At 39.7% G+C, this 25620-nt stretch overlaps 2 protein-coding genes across 2 annotated transcripts; one reads left to right on the forward strand and one right to left on the reverse strand.

The window, feature by feature from the left end:
• Positions 1 to 42: 42 nt before the first annotated feature.
• On the forward strand, positions 43 to 21142 carry LOC129774860 (UDP-glucose 4-epimerase-like). The gene is made up of 5 exons (XM_055778889.1): positions 43 to 339; positions 10167 to 10893; positions 20436 to 20524; positions 20582 to 20774; positions 20840 to 21142. The coding sequence occupies exons 2-5, from the start codon at positions 10173 to 10175 to the stop codon at positions 20908 to 20910; spliced, it is 1074 nt and encodes a 357-aa protein (XP_055634864.1). The 5' UTR covers positions 43 to 339; positions 10167 to 10172; the 3' UTR covers positions 20911 to 21142.
• On the reverse strand, positions 20933 to 22211 carry LOC129774859 (N(6)-adenine-specific methyltransferase METTL4). The gene is made up of 3 exons (XM_055778887.1): positions 21941 to 22211; positions 21170 to 21863; positions 20933 to 21106 (listed from the first exon to the last, which is right to left on the reverse strand). The coding sequence occupies exons 1-3, from the start codon at positions 22178 to 22180 to the stop codon at positions 20961 to 20963; spliced, it is 1080 nt and encodes a 359-aa protein (XP_055634862.1). The 5' UTR covers positions 22181 to 22211; the 3' UTR covers positions 20933 to 20960.
• Between the last annotated feature and the right edge of the window lie 3409 nt (positions 22212 to 25620).

Consider the following 25620-nt stretch of genomic DNA (forward strand, 5'->3'; position numbering starts at 1 on the left):
AATCACATCATTTCCAAAGTGCTTCCACGCTGGTAACCCGCGAAGTCGTCTGCATTTCTCAACACGATCGGGACCGCTGCGGATGCGTGAGTTTGACGTGCTTTGGACGCTTTTCCCTTGCGCGTCGTACTCAGGCTTCACCTTTTATCAATCAGTGCCGTTATAATTCGAGTTTGAGGAGGAATGTGGTGAAAATGATTGTTTGTTCGATGGTGGTTTAGTTTGTTGTTTTGTGACGTGAAGGAAAAATAGCAATTTCATCTACCGAAAGAAGAGTCATATTGATAGCGGACTTTTATCTGGAAAAACATCGTTGAACTCGTATTCTTCTCACTTGAAGTAAGTGTATCAATTAGTTGATTTTGCAGTGCAATTGTTAGAATATTATCATCGAAGGGTATCTTCGCGGTGGCCTTTTATCTTTACCGGATGTATGATAAGTTTGCGATGCTTGAACGTGTCTTAAACAATCAATCACGAACATTTAGGTTGCTAACGGGTGTTTCGTCACGATTGCGCATCTCGAAGATAAATGTGAAACGGATGTGTTAAAAACTATCCATTTTTTCCATTAAATCGTAGGAGATGAGAAAGCGAACAAAAACATACACAACATTTGTTTGGGGTTGCAGATATGGTATTGCTAACTCGGTATCTGAACGAAGATGTATAAAAGCGAAACAGTTATCCAGCTTGTACGAGCATTCAACTCGCGGTGAGATCCGCCATGTGGCGACGTGGCTGAAATGACCTTGACTCTGAAACAAAGTCACGCGTTTAGCACAATTCTGATCCGGTGACGGCAGAAATATGGCCGATTACCGGTTTCTTTAACTGTCTTTTTTCGAAAGAGGATGTGAGATATATTGACCGCAAAGAGAGAGTTTAGTAGACGTTATGTAGAACAGTTTAAGTGAAATGGAAACTTCGCACTTTTCGCAATTTACGTTTAGAGGCCTGCTTAAACTATGTGTTTACAGAATTCGGGTTGTTGTCGGCAATGGAACATGTACATTTTAGTTGTTGTGTCCTTGCTTACCAGCCTATGAATTCACAACCGAGCGATTGAATTTGTTTACGTTTCTTTGTTCAAATGCTGGCAGGCGTAACATGCATTGGCATTTAATTAAATACACAGACAGACAGACTTCGTTGCATTAGGTATTCAGATAAGATGGTATAGAAACACATCTTAACAGTAATAGATTACCTGCGTGATCGAATATGGCACATTGTTACACGTGTGTGATATCATACTCAATGTGTTTGCGTATATGTTCTTCCACATTATTATGGTAGACATTCTGACGAAAAGGTTTCGGAATTGATCGAACGAAACATGGAATATCAATGATTCCAAATTCATTGTGAACCTTCCATAACAGGATTCGTTTAAGCGATACGCTCCTTCCAACAAATCCATTTATCTTCATTTATTTGAATCATATCCCAAGACAGATTCCAGTTCATTCAACATATTCGTATCTATGTTCATGTTCTCGCAGCAAGTTCCGGGATTCAAAATTAAGTATTAGAAATACCACGGAGAAGTCGTATTCTTTTTACACTATTCAATTGTCAAGACAAACATCGATGCTTTCATAAGGGTGCTCATACACTAGTTCAATCGTCTCATGTTGATTTTCTAGGCATAACTGTCCCACCATGAATTTTTAAACCCATAATCAAGCCTGATTGATTCAAGTGAAGGGAATGTTTCACATTTCATTGAAAAATAGTTACCGACTTATATAATAATGATGGTCCCACCTCATTTCCCTACATGGATAAAATAAAAATAAATCGAACTGGTTGTGCTACAGACATAGACTCTAAGTTTGATGAACTTTATAAGGCTTGTTGCTGTCTTTGCTTCATTTGGCAGTGAGTTGTGAAGCTTATAACCTTTGTAAAAATTAAAATTTTGGGTACAGGACATCCGGAAGTTCAGAGTTCTGAGGTGTCCTTGCTTGCCTTGTTGCCTAACGTGAGCGTGCAGTATTTAATACGCTGGCCGACTGACATCCATTGAATGCCTTACATAAATCTTCGTGGAGTTAATCTATCGCATCTCAATATCAAGCGCATGACTTTGTTCTGTAAAATTTGCATCCGTTGCAATTGTCTCTTGTTTGCTAGGAACAACACGGATGCACAATAATCAAAATGTGGAGCAATCAATGCTTTGTAGAACGTCAGCCTACTCTCAAAGGTCAAAAATCGATTAATCCTACAAAGCATTCCATTTTTTATGGTGTAGTTTATTTGTTCGTCAAAGTGCAGCGTTTGGTCCAAAACAACGCCAAGATATTTGATTGATGATGCCCTCTCCACAGATTGTCCATCTATATTTATATCAAAACCGCTACTGTCTATAATACGTGTCGATACTACCATGTTTTTTGTTTTGTTTATGTTCAGCTTCAGTCTTTTCCATTCTAGTCAGTCATCTAGATGTTGTAGTTCATGGTTCATATTTCTGTAACAGTGTTGCAAGGTATCTGCTACAACGAATATCAGCGAACAAGTTCACGTCACTATAATTTAACACCTGTTTCATATAATTGATATACAGCAAGAACAACAATGGCCCCAGAACACTTCCTTGAGGCACACCCAGATTCACTGGTTCCTTCTTCTTCTTCTTCTTCTTCAATGGCACTAACGTTCCTAGAGGAACTTCGCCGTCTCAACGTAGTATTACTTGCGTCATTTTTTATTAGTACTTAGTTGAGATTTCTATGCCAAATAACACGCCTTGAATGCATTCTGAGTGGCAAGCTCTAGAATACGCGTGATCACAGTGCAAGTCGGAGGAAATTTCTTTGACGAAAAATTCCCCCGACCAGAACGGGAATCGAACCCGAATACCCGGCATGTTAGTTATGACGCTAACCACTCGGCCACGGGAGCACACTGGTTCCTGGACTACTTATAAAAAAAACCAGTTATTTATATTGATTTATTTTGGAGCAGAGAAAAGCCCACTTTAGTATGCTTCAAGATTTTTCTAAAATTTGCATAAAACCTGCTCACCTCTTGCGTCAACATTAAATACAGTCCAAATGACACAATCTTAATCCTAACAAACGACTTATTCTAGTTTAACATCAGGCTAGTATGTCCAAGCACGCCACGGAACCTACTCTTATTGACGTAAGGAGACAAGTGATAGTCAAAAACATGAAAACAATGGTTGAACACGCGACACATTCTACTAATAGGCTCGTTATAGCCATAATTCGTACGAAATGTACGAATTCGGAGGAAGTCATGGGTTCTCAGAGTACGACGAGGAACATTTATGTTGAATTAATTTAGCACAGCAGAGCAGTCTATTTGAGACTGAACAACATCTGAGACGAAAGCAGCCTTCGCTACGTTCCGTCTATTTTCGAGAAGTTCTAGATCGATCAATCGACAACGATCTCTGTAGCTGGGAAGGTTGAAGGGATCGTTCCTAGGCAACCGTCGCAGAGCAAAGCGGACAAACTTCCTTTGTATTGCTTATATATTGTGTATGTTGTTTTGATAGTACGGAACCCATACAACATACTTCATTCTTCAAAATAGATCGGACTAATGAACAATACAAAACTTTTAGACAGTATATGTCTGAGAACTTCGTGAAATGAAGCCCAAGCACTTCGAAGGTTTGGAAGTAATGTGAGCTATATGGTCTTTAAAATTGAGCCTTGAATCAAAGGGCGCACCCAAATCCTTAACCTTATCCTTCAGATTAAGAATTATATCGGCAATAGTGTAGTCGAACGAGAATACGGAACGTTTACGAGCGAAGGAGATGACGAAGTATTTGTCAGCATTCAAACTCATGTGGTTTATTGCACACCAGTCGGAAAAGCTATCGAGTTCCCGCTGAAGGAATTGCGCGTCTTCTTGACAAATTATCACAAGATAAAGCTTGAAGTCATCTGCGTACGAATGTTTGAAACATTTCAGAGTAAAGTTGATGTCGTTCAAATATAGCAGAAAAAAGAAGAGTCCAATGTGTCTACCCTGTGGAACACTGGATGTAACGAAGAAAGGTTCAGATAATAATATCAGATATAATATTTAACTGGCATTGAACGACCAACAAGATAATAATTTAGCCAACTTAGTAGCGTACCAGAGAAACCGAAACGTTCGAGTTTTGCTATTAGTAATTCAAAAATAATTTTGTCGAATGCTGCTGAAAAATCCGTGTAGATTGCGTGCATTTGATTATGGAGTATGGATCCAGAGCTCTGATGATGAAAGACGTATAGCTGGGTGTTTGTTGATCTCTTCGGCATGAATCCTTGTTGGGTAGTGCAAACGTAGTTTGAGAAAGTCGGGCAGCTTTGTGGAATTCTGAGGAAGAAGTTATTTGATTCTGCACAGTGGGTTTGAAACGGTTCATTCGTGATTGTTTCCGAATCGTTTTGAAGTTGCTGGATCTCCGATCTAAAAATGAACAATAGAAATTCCATTCGACCAAAATCCATCCGACAGCAAACTTTGACGATATTAGACGGCATATTAACTTTGAAAGAAAAAGTTTGAAACGTTAATGGTCTATCTTTAGCATTGCGAGCAAGCCGATGGCACGTTATTTGACTGGGTTCACATTGCGCATGGTAATCAATGTAATTGATAATGTTGGCTTCAGTTTCATGAGGTTGAAATTTTGTTAAATAGAACCAGTTTCTCCTATCGTCAATAACCGTTATTGGTGGGGATGGTGTTGGTGCTATCGCTAATCTAGGTATAGTAGTTGAGATATTAACTCGTGAGCCACTTCCGTTTGAGTTCTCGTCGGTCGTTGGACCCACTGGTCTATTAACCGGATGCGAGTTATATCGAGGTGACGGTAACACAGAGCATTTTATGGAGGTCGGTGCAACCGGCCAAACAGTGAAAAAGCACCCGGCGAACATGGACATATATGTCAGAAAGCGGAAGTCCCGTCCAATGGTCTCGGAGCTGCAGGCAATGACGCAGCGACAGCGGCTGAATAAGATGGTCAAGTCGATTTTCCCGGCGAATCGCGACGTGGCGGTGATGATGGACGACAAGACCTATCTCACCCTGGATAGCAACGTCTAGCAGGGCACTTCGTATTTTACTTGCCCCACGAAGGAAGTGAGCTCCGAAGTGAAGTTTATTTCACACATCAAGTTCCCCAAGAAGGTGCTGCTGTGGCTGAAAATCAGCCAGAAGGGGACGCAAAGCCGCTCTTCTTTAGCTCCGGACTGGCCGTTAACGGGGAAATTTATAGTACGTAGTGTCTGCCGGAAGTTGCGTCGTTCATCAAGAAATACCATAAGGGCGAAGACGCGGTGTTCTGGCCGGATCTGGCATCGGCCCACTACTCGAAGCGATCGTTAGAGGAGATGGAGCGGCTGAATATCGATGCGGTACACAAGTCGGCGAACCTGCCCAACGTCCCACAGCTGCGACCCATCGAGAATTTCTGGGCAAACCTGAAGTGTAAGATTTACTCCAACAATTTTGTCGCCAAAAGCGAGGAGGAATTGATAAATAAAACGAAGAGAGAACTCAAAAACATGCCTACACGCATGTTTTCGTCCTTCATGGCGAATGTTCCGGTTAACTGCCGGAAGACTGCTCGCAAGGGCGTAGATTTTTTTTGCAATTAAGCTAATAAAATTACCTTCCATGGGAAAATTATCAAATTCAATTATCTGTCTTAGTTTTTTTCTATCACCATCAGAAAAAAGGCCATTTTTTAAATGCAAACGTTAATACTTTCAACGCCCCGTCACCCAGATATGGGTGACACTTTCCTCGTTCAAATTGAATAGGATTTTCAAAAGGAATTTGACAGAATAAGCACCTAAATGTAACTACAGGATATGTAGAAAAATAATAAAATCATAACCATATTAATATATACTTTTTATCAATTTATAGTACGGATGGTTTGTACTGGAGTTTTTTTGCGAAAATCGTATAATATGACTTTGGCATGTGCTATTGTTGTCAATTCTACTTCAAATAGAATAAAATTTCACTAGATCATGTAAAATTAGTCTACAAACTAAGTTTGATCTTCATTTCATAATTCATCCGCAAGTTGAGCCTCGCGAGAAACTCAAAAACGGTGCATTGGGCGACGAACGTGTTAAAAGGTGCAATAGTATTCGTAGTGCTTGGATTGTTGCAACCGTTTGTGGTTGCACTGATACAGTTTGACGTGGTGGTGGTAGAAGAGGAAGCGATGTAGTGACGAACCAGCCAAGTGTTGAAAATCACTATAATACAGAAAAAAAGGAAGCGATGTAGGCGGTGGTAACGGTGTATGACAAAGTGCAGTGGGGCTCGTTGATGCAGCATTCGATTGTGTTGATTGCATTGTGATTGATTGATTGATTGATTGATTTCTGCTTTAGTCAAAACTGTGCAACTGGCAGGGATACTCAATGAAGCATCAGCTGGAATAGAAGGCACTATAATACTTGCTATATGTGGTGTATCAACTGAAACGTCGACTTGCGTTTTCTTGCCGGATCTAGATGATTGGACGTTTGAAGACGATGGGCTGAACTGAAATGCTTGTAGCATCTGGTAGACAAATATGTCTTATTTCATTGACGACAAACAGTTTAGACCTTCATCAGCAAGTTCTGACGTCGATGATATCTGAGGAATACCGACCTTCGATCAAAAAGTGGTCAATTTGTGTTTCCGTATGTTGAGGTGATCTCCAGCGATCTGTAACGGTATTGGAGGCTGTGCGGTTTCCGCCACTCAGACCCCAGCCATTTTGGAGATGTTTGGAGAAGTCGCAGAGACTACGATTTCCTTATCCACAGTCCAGATACGAAGAGGTCGAGAACTGGTGCTGCGCGATTGGGTTGGATGATACAGGGCTGGGGCAAACCTCAAAGAGGGCGAACTATACGTGACAGGACAGCGTCGCATAGGCACGGTATGTATAAAAGGTCAGGTTAGATCTAAAAGGGAGCTTACGTTCACCATTCACACAGAGGCTGTCCTTTAAGAAAGTGCTACGTATGGTCATGTTCTTGGAGACAGCGAAGTCGATAAATCTCAGGCAGTTTTCGTTGGTTCGCGGATGGGTGCTGACCTACCAATTACTGGTTTGAACTGCTCCTATTGGTCGACCTATAACGGATGACGATATTGATGTCGTGTTTTGGGCAGCGATCGTATATAGGGATTGCATTACCGTGCCAAAATTTCAATAACCGGTTATTCGGTAATGAAAATTTCATTTGTCATGTATTTGCCATTGATGCCCTCTGTACGAAAACACTTGTCCGAGGGTTTTCATCAATTCGTTCATAGACGTTGGGCTTGGGCTGGACGTTGATACCTTTGATAGTTGCAATCGTCGTTTCAATTTTTCCTTAATGCTCAACTGCAGGTTCCGCTTCGTCCGGTGTGTGTTTTTTTTCCTCCTTCTGAATTAATATCATCATCGTCAAATTTGATCAAGTCAGGAACAATTTGAAATGCCTGCTTGATCAATGCAGTCCGTAACGTTTGATAGAAGACGCCAACGTCATAATTAATTGTGCCACGATCACGAGCAGAATTATTATTTATATACGGGAATGAATCTACATATACGAAACGTCTTTCTCCAATCCTTTCAATCAGGACTTCAAGCAGCTGCTTCGAAATTTCCGATGGTTGCTCCGATCAGTTCAACAGCGACCAGAACTGGTTCAAAGGCATCAACCAATTCCTTCGTCGCTGAAGCTTATCTTGTGTTTCGTTTTCAGATCGAGCAGCAATTTTTTGAACTGAAGTTCGAAGGTTGTAGGTCGGAAGTCATAGATCTTATTTGATTCTAGAGTAATATTTAAAGCGGCGTAAAAGCGAATATTATTTATGGCGTGAAAAAATTACCGAAATTACCGGTTATTGATTGTAAAATTATCGGTAATTCGGTAATGGAAAACGACCCGGTATTACCGGTTAACAATCCCTAATCGTATGCACGCTCTGGCTGCGCATAGAATTATTCTTTATCGTCATCGGTGCTAGCTAGAAAGAGAGTGTGGACGTTGATGGTTGTAATGTGGAAAAAGTGGCCACGCATTCTCAGTCTGCACATACTTTCGTTGGTTGGTCACCAGCCAATCACCCGTTTCGGCTTCTCCCCCATTACGATGAAAGCTGTACCCAGCTCGTGTGTGTTGCCGCAACTCTGGTAGCTTGAAACGATCGCACTATCGAACATTTCCAGCACCCCTCCCGCAGAGCTACGATGTTGGAATTGCCGGCTCTCAATATTTCCGAAAGAATTCGGGTAATCGAAAGAAAGTCGACTTACAGTTCCATGTTCCGAGTTTCAAATTTCTAGTCCGTTTTCCTTGGGTGGTCCTGTCTTGAATTTGTTTGTGAATTTTCCTGTGCGTTTCATTTTTACGGATGGTTTGCAGGGCCTGCACCAACCCGCTGTCTCGCCGGATGACCATCGTGCACAGCATTGTTTAGAGTCTCACGATGGCACGAGAACAGCGATCAGCCTTCCCTGTCACGGCGAACAGACGTTGTTTTGAGTTGCACTTCCATTGTGAACAGACGCTTGGATAGGTTCCCTTCCTTGTCAGCATACGTCCAAGATCCCACCGGGTTTGATTACCCGATCTTCACCACGGTTACTCGTTACCACAGTCGGTGCCGTGAGGAAGTAGGGATAGGAGTTACTGGACAAGAAGCTAAGGCCCACGTTTGGGGTCTATTTAATGTCTGCAAATACACGAAGTACTGTTGGTACCCTTAGTCTAGTCGTTTACCAACCTAACGTTGAATAACGACACCTATTTGGAAGCAATTGCCGAATCGACCAATTTTTTGCCATTATCATGAGAAAGAAGGTGTAACTCTTTCACTAACAAGTGAATGCGGCGGGTTACGCACGAATTCTCGTTTAAGCGGCTCCAAGTTTGAAATGGCTTTGTAGCACGTACTCAAGCGTTGTAATGTTTCAAAACCAGTTTGTTGGGTTTCTGCTCGTAGCGTATTTTTGATTCCGTTGATGCTCCGTTAAAACAAAGGTTCCTTTGGTTTAGCAACTTCCTTTGAAGACTTGCGGATCGTATCCCTGTTCAACAAGAAAATCATTTTGAGCCTCGACACGCCCCGTTCAGGTCGACTTCGAAGCGAATCTAATTTCAACATATACTTTCCGGAATTATTGAAACTTCTCTCGTCCAACGTGTATACTTTGTCTTGATAGTTTGTACAATATTGCTTTAGTGCGCTCTCATCTTGAATATGCGTGCACAGTATGGTCTCCCTACTATCAAAATAGTGTCTAGCGAATTGAGGCGATCTAACGGAAATTCGTCCGTTTCTCCCTACATAACTTGCCCTTCGAATCTACCCAGCTATGAGAATCGTTGTAAATTGATCGGACTCGATTTGCTCAGTCTACGTAGAGATGTAGCGAAGGCTACTTTTGTATCCGATCTAATTTCCTCGAAAATCTATTGTGCTGATCTTCTTCAGCCGATCGATTTTAATATACCACCTTCGTAACCTGCGTTCACATACATTTCTCTGCCTCCCTCACTCTCACACAAACTACGGCTACAACGAACCCGTATCGAGTATGTCTCGTGTATTTAACCTTTTCTACTTGTCTTATGACTTCCACTTATCTCGCGCAAGTTTAAGATTTCTTGACCGCTCTTTCCAGTTAGGCATAGTTTTAAGTAGATTAAGTATTTTAAGTTATTGATTTAATAGGTATCATTAGGGAACTCATGTTCAGGCCTGTTGATTGTAATGAATAAACAAATAAACAAATATATTCATCGCACAGTCTCTCCCAGATAGTATTTAATCTTTTCAAGACGTCTCTAAACATTTGAACTCTATTGGAGGCGAATGAACTGCAAAGTTTAAAGCCTCTTAAAAACAAAGAAACATGAAACATTTGAACTCAGAAGACCTGTTGTCCACCCACTAACATTTGTTATCTATCAGACATTCTACGTATTTCTACAGTTCGTTTACCGTATTATTCCTTTTTATTCCTTTTTTCAGCTCCGCAAAATAAACCCAAAACGAAGTGATTTCGTACAGTCTCACATTCTGCAATTTTTAAACTTCTGTCCTACTTTAGATGAAATACTCGCTATAGTTTGTGGAATAAACGTTTGGTTTTTATTTTTTACTTGTAGAAGATAATGACGGGCGAGAGCAAAGGCACAGTGTTGGTGACCGGCGGAGCAGGTTACATTGGATCGCACACAGTCGTGTCCCTTCTCGAGGCTGGTTATGGGGTTGTGGCGCTCGACAACTTCACCAATTCGGTGAACTCGGTCAAAAACGAATCCGTAGCGTTGAAACGCGTGGAGGAAATCACCGGCAAGAAGATAACATTCTTCCGCTGTGATCTGCTCGACAAGGCTGCACTGGAGGCAATTTTCAAGTCGCACAAGATCGAATCAGTGATACATTTTGCTGCGTTGAAAGCCGTCGGGGAATCGATGTCCAATCCTTTGCTCTACTACAAGAACAATATGATAGGGATGATTAACTTGTTGGAGGTGATGGATAGCTACGGTATCTATAAGATGGTCTTTTCAAGCTCGTGCACGGTCTATGGAGAACCGGATACACTGCCCATAACGGAGGAGAATCCTACCGGAGATGTTACTAATGTTTACGGCAGAACAAAGTACTTCATCGAAGAAATGTTGAAAGATGCGGTCCGAGCAGATCCCAAATGGAATATAATAGCGCTGCGATACTTCAACCCGGTAGGGGCGCATAAATCTGGGAAAATCGGAGAGGATCCAACAAAGCAGTTCACTAATCTTATGCCATACATTAGTCAAGTGGCAATTGGGAAGAAGGAAGTTCTCACCATTTTCGGAAATGATTACAACACACCAGACGGGACCGGTATGGAACACATTTTTTGAACATATGATTTTTTTAAATTATTAATTATTGATTTATTATTAATTAAGTTTATTATATTTGTCAATTTGTTTTGGGATACATATACATTTTTAAGTGATACATTTCATTTTTCAACCTTCATTACAAAATTTACACATTTTTCAAACATGGAATTGATTCTTTTTTGTCAATGTTATTTTGATTTAGATATTTCTATATCAATGATATTTTAGGTTATCCTACTTAACCTAACATAAAATTTTACTAAACCTAATTTATGCACGCTCGGATGAGCGAATATTTCGAGATGGTAGACCTTATGACAAGTTTTCCAAATGAGGTTCCTCGATTGTTTTACCATTGGCAGCTTCATGTAGTTCTCTTATCCCGGTGTCGTATGGGACATCCAGGATCATTCTGACGAGACGATTCTGATTCACCTGCAGCTTTTTCTTGTGGGTGGAAGCACACGCACCTCACACAGGCATCGCGTAGCTCATCACTGGAGCAATAATTGCCTTGAAGACAGTCGTGAACGTCGGGATATCAGCGGATAAAGCGCCTGAGTAAGCCTTGTGCATCTCACTACCAATTTGTCTGTGTGGGACCTATATAGCTGCTTGTCGTCGATGGTGACACCCAGGTAGGACACTTCCTTTGACCAATCAACTGGACGGTCATTTACTTTGAAGAAGCAGTTAGCAGGCGGAAGCAGTTCCGGAAATTGCCAATGTCGGAAAGTCATTGACCTTAATTTTCCAGTCATTCAAATATGACACGTACGTAGTTATGCTTCTCTGGAGTCTAGATCTGTAAACCATGGGATGGTGACCATTTGCCATGATGACACTGTCTGTTAGAGCCCCTGTAGACTGCAGACTTTTGTCGGCCGATAGATCGGTCGGACGACAGAATCAGTATGGAACGACATGCATATGCGCACACTACACCGATTCAGTACCGACCGATAACAAAGTTTGATAGACTTCCCGATTGCATTCAAACTATTCGGTCGGTCAACTATCGGCCGTCCGTTTAATCAGTAGGGTAACACGGAGTGAGTTGGGGTGATTTGGACCACCCCATTATCTCAAAAAGTACGGCTCAACTTGGATTTTTCTATAATGTCATCTTCTTTTATTTACGAACCGTATGTAACTAACGTATAAAAACTTTCGTAAAATTCGACAGGTGGAAGGAAATGGTAGCATGAACACAGCAAGCACTTTGATTGTCAAAAAATGTGAATTTTCCGATCATCGTTTTAAGGTTTTTCCCGCTGATTAAACAAACTTTTCGTGTATTGTGCAGTAAAGTTCTGTTCGCCTATAGAAGAGGAACAATTTGATGCAGCGAAACTGTAAGTTTGATAACAATAAATTAAATTAATTGCATTTTAATTTTTGCATGTTGTGTGGGGTGAATTGGTCCTACAGATTTGAGGTTTTTCTTTGGTCTAATTGATTCCAGATGCCGCTGAATTACAAAAAGAGGATGGGCAGACAACGTTGGAAGAAGGAGGAGCTTGAAAGATCAACTCAGGCCATCAAGAACGGATTTTCTTTGACCAAGCATCGAAAGTATTTGAAAATGTGTTCGAGCATGAAAAAATCCATGCAGAATTCGAGATGGTCTCAATCCAATTTTTCTGGTCTGGAATCTGGCCAAAATACCGGATATTGGTCCCAAGACTCTGTTACTGATTGTAACATTATTCCAAAATACTTTACATTAACATAAGTATGTTTTTTTCGATGAAACACACACTGGTCCAAATCACCCCGCATCAAATTTTAATGTCCAGAAATCCTCTCTTTTATTTTATGATATATTTGGTAATTTAAAGCTTGATATAATGATTAAACATTATTGATTGAGAAAAAACAGATATAGCTTAGTATACAATGTGACATGTTTTATTTAGACCGTATCGGTTTGGAATTATTAGGCGATTTGCTTAGGTGGTCCAAAAAGCGGTACGATAATGTACCGCTTTTTCAGTGTAAGTAAGTTTTTATGTGGTTTTTATCGATTTCATACTGAACAGGTTTTGCTTACATCAGCGAAATGTTGAAGTACCAAGTCCCACGATGCCGGAACAGAATAATTTCGAATGAGATAAACTAATCGAAGATGTTTTCAGCTATCCCGTGCATTCGCTCCATGGATCGGGAATGGGAACAACACTGCTTCGATATAACCTCTCAACACATTTGTTTATCGGATTGCATTATTTTTATAGTACAGATGCGATAATTTTACAGTTTTATATTTTAAAAAAATTAAGTGAACTGCTATTTCATCATTTCGAAACATTTTTGAAGACAGTTCTTGTATTATAATTTGAAAAAATAAAAAATGTTTAAATTTGTATGGATTCGATCGATGGTTTATTACTATTTCTTGCTTTTTTCCTTTGTCTACCACACTTGAACAAAGCAGGGAGTAGACTACCTTCTTATTCCACGTACTTTGGGTGGAAGCTAGCCATTGCAGTAGTATAGGTAAACCCACGTGTAAAAATGGGGTAATAGTGTTTGTGAGAGAAGAGCAAAGCACACGTAAACAGATCAATTCACTTACATGAGCAAATTTATAACACATGCGAATTGGGGTTCTTTTGGTATTAACAAGTTCTTCCGCATAGTAACTGGATGTTGATAATTCCTTAATATTTTGCTTCGTTGATCGAGTTGTTTTCATATATTCTCGTTGGAGAGCCTTAACCCTTCTCTTCGTTGGCCGAGGCATTTTGATTGAATGTAATACTTTTCCGTTTACTGTTCTTGAAAGCATAGGCAGCCGTGACAGTGTTTCGAGCTCTGCAATACAATTTTCTTACCCAATGTTAAAGTTGCTAAAACTTACATTATAGACCCATTAAACGTAAAAATAATAATTGTATTGATATCAACACAATTTTATTCTATTGATTTTCATGACATGAAACGCTATGACTGAGCAATATCATTTTATTGAGTGGTTTTTATAGCTGTTTCGATGATGTTGTTTGGCATCAGTGTCGAAAAAATAACGATGCTTCCACCAATACAAACAAAACCATTGCCGAAAATTCTAGATCAACATGTCGAAAGGGTCTATCTTCTTTGATCGATTCTCTTCATCTACATTCTCTTTCATTAATAACTCAGCAGTAACAGGATTTCCTGATGTGTTCGACGACAAGAAGGGGGAAAGGGGACCTCGTTTATCAAACTACATGGCAAAACTGGAGCAAAATCTGTCTGAAAGGCCGTGGTTATCGAAAGAGAAAGACGGTGAAGAGAATCGATCAAAGAAGATAGACCCTTTTGAAATGTTGATCTAGAATTGAAAGATCAGAGCACTAGCTCGAGTTTACCGACGTTTTTCACTATACAGTGCGACAGCAGATGAAAATTTAATATCTTGTGAGTAATCGATTAGAGTTTGGTTGATATTACTTGATTGGAAGTGTGCGAAAACGATCATTTTCTTCACACTGTTTCGCAAAATTATTGATTTTCGGGCGAGGGGTGAGAGAGAGAGAGATGAAAGAAATGAGCGCCATTGTGGCTAGCTTCAATCTTCACCTTAAATACAGTCTTTCGACGATATTCGGTTGACAGTTGGCTAGTGCGCGCACTCTTGACCAACTCGACTACAGCCCTGATCCGGGAATTCCCAAAACAACCGACTGTTTCTAAGAATAGAGCAGACAGTATAACGGAAAAGAACAGCTGACGAGCACCAACAAATAGCGGTAATATTGATTCGTTCTCCTCATGTGCCAGAGTGGAAAGAGCGAAAACAAACCATTACCACTCGCTCCTATTGGGCTTTCGCTTACCGCTGTATTAGTAGCAACAGCAAGCAGCAAAAATGAGATGCTGTGGAGCAGCGGCATTCCAGTAAACCACAGGATGAACAATATTATCACGTACTTATATAGATTATTGTCGAATATTATTGTAATGTTGTCAAATCAAATATGTACTTGTAAATATATGTGGGATGTAATGTTGTGAACTTCATGAATTGTAAATAAGCGCGCATGAAACAAATATGTTAAATGTACATTCCGACAACTGTTGCACCTGAAGAAAGAAAGGACTGTGTATTGTTTGCCGACGGCAATAGGATGTCTGTGGTTTGGGAATGGATTTCCCTTCGATGTTGGGGGCCTGTAATAGAGTTATCGAAGATTTACGGACAGGTTTCCCGAAACCGACTGTTTGGTTGGCTCGGTGTGCGCACTAGCAACCCAATCCGATCAAACTATTGGCTGAAAAATAGTCTGCAGTGTGCGGGGGCTCTTAGTGAGATATTCTCATACCATCCGGACGAGATAGTCCGGAAAATTTGTCTGGACCAACTTGTGATCGAGCCCGTTGTGCCACACGTTATCGACGTCTAGAAGGACCGAATGATGTTTTCAATACGAACCAACTGATGAACCGTTGAATGCCCCTTTCGAAAGCCAAATTGCTCAGGTACAATGATGTTTCTTTCTTCGATGTGGAGCATCAGTCGTTGGAGAATTAGCCGCTCAAAAACTTTACTCATTGCCGATAGGGATCACTTTCCACGTCTTCCACCTAGTCGGAAAATGTTTCAGCTGGAAAAGCGCGTGAATGTTGTTGCGAGAAAGCAATAAGCTTTGTTGGAGAGTTTTTTCAACACCAGGTTGAATATACCGTCTACTCCGGGCGCCTTCATATTTGCTTCAGAATTTTGGACACTTTCCAGAACGGCTTCGAGTAGTCGCTTAGTTCTTGTACACTGCTGGTAAAGATCAACATTCGATCTCTTATCACGCTGTTGAGATAGGTGACAACCTGCTTTTTCTGAAGGCAGCCGGTGCGTTGGAATTGCCTCCTGACGGTGTTACGTTGCTGAATGAGTCGTCTTGGCGGAACTGGAGCAGAGCAGAAATCAATTTCGCACGTAATCGGATAGTGGTCCGAACTCAGATCATTATGCGTGACCGGTTTGGATAGTTCCAGATCGGAAAGATATATATCCAAGGTTATTCCAGCGGGCGATAAGAAAGTGGGTTCACTCGGGAAGTGTACAACGCTAGTTCCTGAACTGAGATGGTCCGCAAGAATTTACCCATTTTTATCACTCCCGAGATTACGCCATAATATATGGCGCGCTTTCAGATCACCGCCCACCACAAACTTAGTTTGCATATCTGTGAGCTTACGTAGGTCATCCAGTGCATACAGTGTGAAGTGCCGTTACTGTCCACACACAGCCTTGGTAGGTAGACGGCAAAAAGGGTGAAGTTTCCACTGGAAGTGTGTATTTTTACTCCGATCGCTTCAACAACGGTGGTTCTCGGATGCGGGACAATTTCGTAGCGGATGCCCTGTCTGATGGTGATCGCCACACCTCCACTATATGTGCAGGAAGTGAGAAGCTCGTCGACGGGTTAAGCCGGATTTCGGTGATCACTCCTACATCGGCGTGGTGACGAGATAAAAAACAATTTAGCTCAATTCTTTTCGCCCGAACAGAACGGGCGTTCCAATTTAAAGGTTTGATGCGGGGCTCAATTGACCCCATATTTGTGCGCCATGTCTCCAAGGACCTTGTATTGTTCCGAATGAGATTTGCACTGATTCAGTCTTCCACAGAGCTCATTGAAGATGGTCCACAGCTCGGAAGAACTGAAGAGCGATCGTTCGTTTTGTATCGAGGCGGTACTAGCCATTGCATTCTAGCTCGGATACGGGGATCAAGAACTCGTGCGTAGCTTACAGTATTGCTTGGAAATTGGAAACCAGCCGAGTTGGTTGATGTAGCTTGGTCCGAAACATTCGACATTGGGGATCGCAGCTGCGATCTGTGGCTGGGTGAGCTCCACCACAGTTTGCACACCGTTTAGTTGCATCGGTACTCGTGGTACTGCTTTCAGGTGGCAGTTCAAGCACTGTGTTACGTCAGCTTATTTCGATACGCTTGCCAATGGACAACAAGATTCGCAACGTATTTTACCTCTTGCAACTTCTTAACCCTTTCGTTACGAGCGTCGTCTATAGACGACATCCGCGCGACGAGCTGTATTTACGAGCGTCGTCTTTAGACGACATGAAATTCATACTGCTCTTCGATCACACCAGCGCGATGTGCATACTTTTCGGCGCAGTGCTCCGTACAGGGGTAGCACTTTGGTGGAGCACACCGTAATGAAAGGGTTAAGGGTTGTATATCCTTTCGCAAACTGGACCAGGTAGAGCGCAGCATCTTGATTCACTTCAGCTTTGCGATTTATTTGATGTACAGATAGAGTCTCGAGATTGCACTCGGTTTTCAAAATACCTTGCAGCTCCTCTGAATCAACAAGTGGGAGACCGCGAATAACTACACGATAGGGCCTCTCCCAAGGTTTATCGTGTGTATAATATTCGAAATTGCATTTCTGTAAATAGTTTTCGATTATGTTGAAGTCTTCAACAGAATCGCAGAGAAGATTTATTCCAAAACGCGTGATCTTCAACTTAGGAGTTACTCCACTTTTCGGAATCAACTCCATTAGAGATGATATCTGTACATTTTTAATAACCAGCGGTGGAAGCTTCTTTTTCCTATATGAGTTTTCCGGATGTGCAACAGTTGGACTATCCGACTCCATATTAGAACAGTTCGATAGCGATGCGTATGGATTTCCCTTGAGTATCTGTTTTTCCGTGTTGTCAGCTGGATGAGCCAGCTTTTTCCTGTTCAACGTTTTTAATGTGTGATCACATGAGCATCACCCGGCATCAATGCTGATAATTGATTGGTAAAGGTTTGATAATGGTAGAGTAGTGCGGGGTAGTAGGTGCGCACCTAACTGTTGTCGTCCAATAACTCTTAAAATAAAAGCAAATAAAATTCAGTTTGCTTACCAAATTGTAACTATATATATATTACCTTCGAAACGTAGTACAAGAAATTCTCGAGTTTTTTTTTGTAGTTAGACAAAAACCTATTTTAATACAAAATGGCACATGCGTACTTTTGCCCCATAGTGGGGGCAAAGGTGCGCAGTCTACGGGGCAAAAGTGCGCACTTATTGAATTGTACTTCTGAGGTAACTTGTAACAAAAATAAATGCTTTATCATTACCAGCGGAAGAAGCATCATTACCAGAGTGTGTAGGCGCCATCCAGTGGGGAGGAGGGGGTGCTGTATGATGTTTTATGGGTGGAGATGAGTGGGTGTTATGGTCGATCATACCACCTGGAAATTTTTGGGAGGGAGGAGACTGATTATATAAGATATCTGAAAATATCCAACATTTGAAACAGAATTCGTTTTTATTAACACACTAGCTGACCCGGCGAACTTCGTCCCACCCACAATTGATATCCACGACGAACTCAAAAACAGAACAACGGATTAGAACAGTCAGTATCAGGATTGATGCGTCTTAGTCTCCGTCAGGTTTATATGCCAAAAATGTTATGAAAACCATTCCGAAAGTTGGACAGATCGAAAGTCATGTTTTTGGCAAATTTTGTATGGAAGTTGAAAAACTGGAAAGTCATGTTTTAGTAAATTTGATGATTTGATTTGAACGGTCAGTATCAGGTTTGATGCGTCTTAGTCTGCATCAGGTTTATATGCCTAAACAGAAACTTTATACCACGAATATGCTGCCCATGTTTACATAGGAGACGTAATCATCAACACCATTAGTGTTGGGAAAACGCAATTTTGTTGTTTTTTTGTCTACAAGCGTAACCATGCAAATTTCCAATGAAATTATCAGTCCAGTTGAAGGATATTATCGGCAAAAAAAAGGCCTAGGAGATTTTGCGGATTAAAACATATTTTTTCCATTTGGAAAGCGCTTACGTCTGTTGATGCGTACAATAAATCGTTTCAATGAACATTTGTTCGCAAAGCTAGACGTAATCAACAGGTTGCTTTGTCTGTAGCGTTAGCATTTACATTTTCGATAATAGTCAAAACGTCTCCGTCGGTAGTTTCAGTTGTTATCGGATAAAACCAGAAAGGTTTGGAAGAAATTTAGTTAAATGTCTTAAAGTTGCGAGTCTATGATAGTACTTTTTTCCTGAATACGCTGAGAAATGATAAGAACAGCAGGTTCGTTTTTTTTTCAATTAATAGGATTTGTAAAGGCAATCTGCAATGTTGGTAATTTTAGCAACATGATTTACCGATATCACGATCGATCGCATAAAGATGGCGGTGTAACTTACACCAACAGTATGAGTAAATGCTGAGTATGTGGAATAATTCGATGTCGAATCCGAGGAGTTATAATGCTAAGAACCAATATTATTTTAATTTTACTACTTATCTGATTGTTTCATTATCTACTTGAAGATTAAAATACAGAAATCTAGATAATTATAACATCAAAAAACACAATTGCTTCTCTTTGTTCGTCGCAGTGCAGTGTACAGAAAAGAGTAATTATATGAGCAGTGTTTCAATGGTTTCTTATATTCATCTATTAGGGAGTAATAAGACACTATCGTGACATGCATGTTTGGGCTCTACAAAGAATGTGATTTAAATGTTGATTTTCGAACGATGTATGAAAGCTGTATGGAACTACGTCTGTTAACAGTTTACTGTGATTGCATGGTAAGTGTTTCGCAGTTGATTTTAAAATATATATATTTTTTTTTTTTATTTTTTTTTATTCATCGTCTTCGAGAGTATCGTACAGACTGGTATAATCAAGTGTAATGTAATTTTCGTCCAAAAAATTACAAAACAAACTGTCCGAAATTAGAATTCAATCTGTCTGAAATTTTGTTTTAGTGTCCGAAGTTTGATTTTTATTCGCTTCATTTGAAAAGCATTTTATTCGATGATTTTTTATGTTTTCAATCAAATAGGTACCAAAGTCAAAAGCTTAAATGCATATTGAACTAATTTATTGAAAAAAAATTATACTTGTGCATAAAGTTTAGATCTGTTTTCTGCATCATATGCCTTGAGCATCCGAAATATGATTCAGAGCGGTACCTCCAATTGGACAACTTAGAAAAAATGCAAAATCATTTTTTTCCATCCCACTTTTCACTGCAGTACAAATGTGTAACACATTTTTTCGAATTTTCCTTTTTATCTTGAATTTCCTCCAAAGTATTCTATCATTCTAATTTGAGTGAAGACAAACACATCGATATATAGACGACACCAATGTTACCAGCCATTCTCTTGTTATTATGAGTTATACGTGCGTGGGAAAAACCTTGATTATTATTAGATTATTAGATGATTATTATTAGATTATTAGAATTCATATCAGTCTTAGTTTGTATATAATTACAAATACTATTCGTTTATTTTGTATTTCTGTCTATTAAGAAAACATGCGCTTTAGAATGTGTCATGGATGTTACGTTTCACATGCAATTGTGTGAACAATCGCAAAATTCAACTGAACTGAAGAGCTGTTTAAAATGATCAGCTCACTTGTATGTGCTGAACGGCTCTGAGCCGCTCACCATGATGAGCTGGTTTGCCCATCTCTAATTAAAACACGAACGATCAATCTGACCTATGATTTTTTGTAACATTCTTCGTTATAGGAGTGAGAGATTATGTTCACGTAATGGACCTGGCAACCGGACATGTAGCTGCTTTGGACAAACTGGAACGTGTACATTTGGGGTTGAAGGTTGTAACATTAAATAAATTTGATGAGATTGGATCCCAATGAATTCATTTGTTACAGATGTACAACCTTGGAACTGGAAAAGGTGTATCCGTAATGGAATTGATTCATACTTTCGAGAGGGTTAACAACGTTAGCATACCGTACGTGATTCAGGAAAGGCGAACCGGAGATATTTCCGCGATGTATGCTAATGCAACTTTAGCGGAACGTGAACTCGGATGGAAGGCGGTGCATAGCGTTGAAGAGATGTGTACGTATTTGAAGAGAATTTAAATGTGGAAGAAACACCTAATCATACACGTAACGTTTCAACAGGTGAAGACTTCTGGCGATGGCAGCAAATGAACCCGAACGGATACAAAAGCGAACAAATCAATGGCCATTAATCTGCGAAATTTCTCAGTATAGTTTTATGTTTTTTATACCATCTTATTTATTATGATTCTTGTTTTATCACATCGAACAGTCTCACATTCTGTAATTTTAGTACTTCTGTCCCAATTGAGGTGAAATTTGGGTAAACGTTTCTAGCGAATATCTCCAAACATTTCGGATGATCAGGAAGCAAATCATGAAATATATCTGAAACGGACAAATAAATATATTTATAAAACCTCATTCAATCACTCTTATTGATAATCCTACCCAACAGCGGCGGTTTATTGGAATGCAACGCACTCGGTACGCTATAGAGGAATCTTTCATAAGGCAACTCACATTTGGAATTGTTCTCACTAGTAGCAATAAAAATTTGCTCATAAGGTTGTTTCTTATTGCTTTCGTTGAAATTGCATACAGGCTGCCCACTCTTGGTAATTTTAATCCAATACCAATTGCCCACTAGCCGCAGCTTCCATTTTTTAAGAAATTGTTCTTTGATTGCATTGATATGGGTTGGCGAATTTGTGCACCAAATAACCACGATGGTGTAATCGTGGATATGCTTCTCCAAAGGTATTTTCTGAATAGTTTCATTATCGAGCATGCTGTATCCTACCTTACTGTTAGCGGCTTTTACTCTTCTGATATATTTATTCCACCAGGGCGGATCTATTACAATAAAATCAAATTTGTCGTCACCCAGCGGAAGATGAGCCATTTTACTTATGTCAGTATTGAAGAAACGACAATTCGGTGGTATCAAATACGACTGGCCAGAAAATTCACTCATTACGATATATCGGGAGTTATTGGCTCCCTCAAAATGCGCACTGGAATCATATCGGTCAGTCCGAGTGAAGGCATCAACAAACTCGAGTGCAGATGTGTTCCTCAATTCGATGGGGCGCATCAAATTCTTTTCCATCAAACTCAGAAATTCCACATAAGTTCTTTGTATCTATGGATGTAATGAAATTGTGAGAATCAATTTGAAAAGTGAGTGCAGCGATTGAAATATTTTATATCACACCATACCTTCAACGAGGTATCATCAAATCGATTTAGCGCCTTCTTCCGTTTCTTTGGTTTCGGTTCCAGACTATCTTCAGCCTTACCATGTTTATCGTCGTAGGGGACGACTATTTGGAAAAGATCACTTTTCAGAGCAGCACTTTTAATACTAGCGTCGTAGAACTTATGGGATGCATAGACTTTATCGACACAAGCCTTGTGTTCTATATAAACAATTTCGTCTGATAAAAAATGATCAGCCATTTTACACGCTACAGTATGAAATATAAACAAAAACAATATCTTCGTGAACGAACCCCAAATGAATGCGTAGGATGAATGTTTCCTATTGTAGGTGCGTACAAATGGACAACAAGACGGTATGCACCTAATTAAACTTATATATCGTTCGGTGGATTATTTATTTATTTCGGCTTATGTCTGATTCACAAAGTCTTATGTATTTCCGTTGAAGGCATTGAGTTTCGTTCACTAGTTCAGGTGAGCGTCGTAGAATAATTGATTTTCAGACGAAATGAACACGTTTTCACAATGAAAATTTTGAATGGAAATTAACTTTTCCGTATCAAACTAGTATTCTATTTAATTTAAAAACACTTTTTTTGTACGTGGTGAAAAAATTTCATGGGAAAACTGTTTTTAAAGACAACTTCATATTATAGTGAAAAGATTCGGTAACAATGTTGAAAATGTTTAGACACTTCCTTTGCATGGGGGAGTCATGTCAGTCTTTTCGGAAGGGAGTCAAATCAGAAAACAGGTCACGTTTTTATGAAATAAAGTTAACGTTAATAACTATTTTCACTGTGAACGAATTCTCATGATTTGCATACCAATCGAATCGGAAATTTTCTGAGATTTGTTTGATTTGTTTGAAATTTTCTGAGATTTGTTTGATGCTGTACATTACAATTGGCTAATCTCTAAACGGTTTAAATTAATGAAAACTGGAAGAACTTCCTTTTTTCCCATACATTTGTTCTGCTGATTTGTGTGCTAACCCTACCCGTATTTCGAATGCTTATAACTCGAACATTTCTTAACAGATCGAAAAGATGTTTGCATCAATTGATAGGAAATATTCCTACGCGTCTATCGCAATTGGCAAGATATTATTTTTCATGAGATGAACAATTGAATAAGTGTAAAATGTCAAGCTGTGTGTTTGGTGAAATTGGAAGGGAATCATCCACTATGAGCTGCTCAACTATGGCCAGACCCTCAACTCGGTCCTCTACTGTGAGCAGCTTGACCGTTTGAAGCAGGCGATTGACCAGAAGCGGCCAGAAATGATCAATAGGAATGTTATTGTTTTCCACCAGGACAACGCTCGGCCTCACACATCTTTGATGACCCGCCAGAAGCTACGGGAGCTCGGATGGGATGTCATATTGCACCCACCGTATAGTCCGGACCTGGCTCCAAGTGATTATCCTCTCTTCCGGTCCATGCAAACGCTCTTGGTTGGCCTCAAAAGAGGCTTGCGAAAACTGGCTGTCTGAGTTTTCTGCAAATAAGAAGGGGTAGTTTTATAAGGTGGGATAACGAAGTTGCCTTCTAAATGGCAACAAATTTGCGAACAAAACGGCGCATATTTGGCTTAAATTGGATAATTTTAAGTATGTTAAATAAAGCGTCAAATTTCGATCAGAAATACGACATTTCTTTTTCCCCAACCCTATATATAAAAAAGGATTTCTGTCTGTCTTCCTGTCTTTCTGATTCTTATGGACTTGAAAATTACTGAACCGATCGACGTAAAAATTTGTATGTAGGTGTTTTTGGGGCCGGGGAAGGTTCTTATGATAGTTGAAGATAGTTCAGGTTCTCGAAGGGGGGAGGGTATTGGTATGGCGGCTGCCATACCAATGAAAAACAAATTTCTGCATAACTCGAGAATTAATCAAGCAAACAAAACCAAATTTGCCATTTGGAGGTTTTATGGTGCAATCAATGTTCCTATGGTGGTTAGACATTCCTCCCCCTTTCTAATGGGTGCGGAGGTCTGTGTTACAAATAAAACACAAATTTCTGCATAACTCGAAAACTAATCAAGCAAATTGAGCCAAATTTTGCACGTGGGTGTTTTAGGGGGCAAAAAATGTTTTTAAGGTGGTTCAACACTCCCACCTCTCTAAGGGTGGCACCCAAACGAATGGAACACAAATTTCTGCATAGCTCGAGAACTAATCAAGAAAATGGAACACATATTTAACCAAACATGACAATTGAAAAATTTCAGAAAACTGAAGGAAAATTTGGAAAATTTAATTTCCATATGTTCTATAATTACATAGTGACAAGCGTTGTTAGTCCATTTTATGTTTGCGCTAATGATATTGATCTTTGTTCGAAAGTGGAAAAGATTTCAATGTGATAAAACGCACTCCTATATCTTTTTTTATCTATATAAATAAAAATGTGTATGAATGTGTTAATAAGAGCATAACTTGAAAAAAGAATTGTCCGATTTAGGGCTGTCTTTATTCCATCATATTTTCTTATCAAACATGTATTGCATGTAACGGAGAAACATGTTATTTGCAAGTGGTTGAAAAATCTTGAACGAGAATTGTGTCTGAAAATAATCTGATATTATAATGACGAGTTCTGTAAGAAGTTTGCCTGGTCAGCTAGTTACATATAAATACATGAATGGAGCAAGCTTAGATTCCCATCTTTGTGGTCTTTGTGGTTCCGCCCTCACATTCCAATAACGAACTTGCGCCCCTGGCGTTCCCAGTAAAGGCTGTTCAATATAATTATCAATTTCATTCTGAAACATAAGCTATTTCTTATCCGGCTGATACTTTTTAGGCTGGAAACGGTTCCACTTGGCACAGGTGTTTTCTGCCTTCGGTATTTTGCCTACTTGCACTTCACCAGCATCCTCAGCTTTCATATTGGACGACGCCATTTCAAAGGAACTCTCGTATTCTTCATCGTCATCGCCAACTCTAATGAGAAAGTTTTTTCGGTATTTTAACTGCAGTTCAAAATAGCACAAATACAATTTACCTGAATTTCTTGCTGCAACGGGCTGTTATTGAACGGTTCATGTTTAAAATTCATTGGGAAAATTGGGTAAAGCAATACCAAATCCATTTTCAAGATCAAAACGCCCATAACATGCCATCAACGCGAAAAGCAAACAATTACGAACAATTTCATTTTCATTTAACATGAGTAGATTTAATAATCGTACGCGTAATACCGCGAACAAACCTTTGATATTACCACTGACAGTAATTCAAACTCAACGAACGCAGAAATCAAAATGTCAACAGTGATTGAACGAAAAAATTGCCGACACAAATCGCGCCTCGTCAAAACAGGCTATTGAAATCACACAAATCTGTATAAAAGCTGGCGCCCGCTTGCTTTCATTTGAAAGGTGAGAAAATTCCGCATAAAATGCAGTGTGTTTCTATTTCTTACCATTCATTTTATGTTATATTTTTATTTTAAGTACCTCAAAACCCACGAATTCAACGAATTCTTTGTTTCACACAAATCAAAATAATTAGCAGAATCACGATGTTTTGTATTTCGTTTGTATTTTTTTCTCAAAATTAAACTCACTAGTAACAAACTTTAGTGAAAACTATCACCGGGTTTTGATTCAGAAAAGTTTATGAATTTCCCCCATGTATAAGTGATGATTAGATTTTTTTTCTCTGATG

The sequence above is a fragment of the Toxorhynchites rutilus genome, chromosome 3 (assembly GCF_029784135.1).
Source record: "Toxorhynchites rutilus septentrionalis strain SRP chromosome 3, ASM2978413v1, whole genome shotgun sequence".
In the NCBI taxonomy this organism is placed as follows: domain Eukaryota; kingdom Metazoa; phylum Arthropoda; class Insecta; order Diptera; family Culicidae; genus Toxorhynchites; species Toxorhynchites rutilus.

Coding starts and splice junctions, on each gene's coding strand:
- LOC129774860 (XM_055778889.1), top strand. CDS start 10,173: ATGACGGGCGAGAGCAAAGGCACAGTGTTGGTGACCGGCGGAGCAGGT. Junction 10,894..20,435: donor CAACACACCAGACGGGACCG/GTATGGAACACA, acceptor TCTTCGTTATAG/GAGTGAGAGATTATGTTCAC. Junction 20,775..20,839: donor GCATAGCGTTGAAGAGATGT/GTACGTATTTGA, acceptor ACGTTTCAACAG/GTGAAGACTTCTGGCGATGG.
- LOC129774859 (XM_055778887.1), bottom strand. CDS start 22,180: ATGGCTGATCATTTTTTATCAGACGAAATTGTTTATATAGAACACAAG. Junction 21,864..21,940: donor TTGATGATACCTCGTTGAAG/GTATGGTGTGAT, acceptor TTACATCCATAG/ATACAAAGAACTTATGTGGA. Junction 21,107..21,169: donor CAATAAACCGCCGCTGTTGG/GTAGGATTATCA, acceptor TGTCCGTTTCAG/ATATATTTCATGATTTGCTT.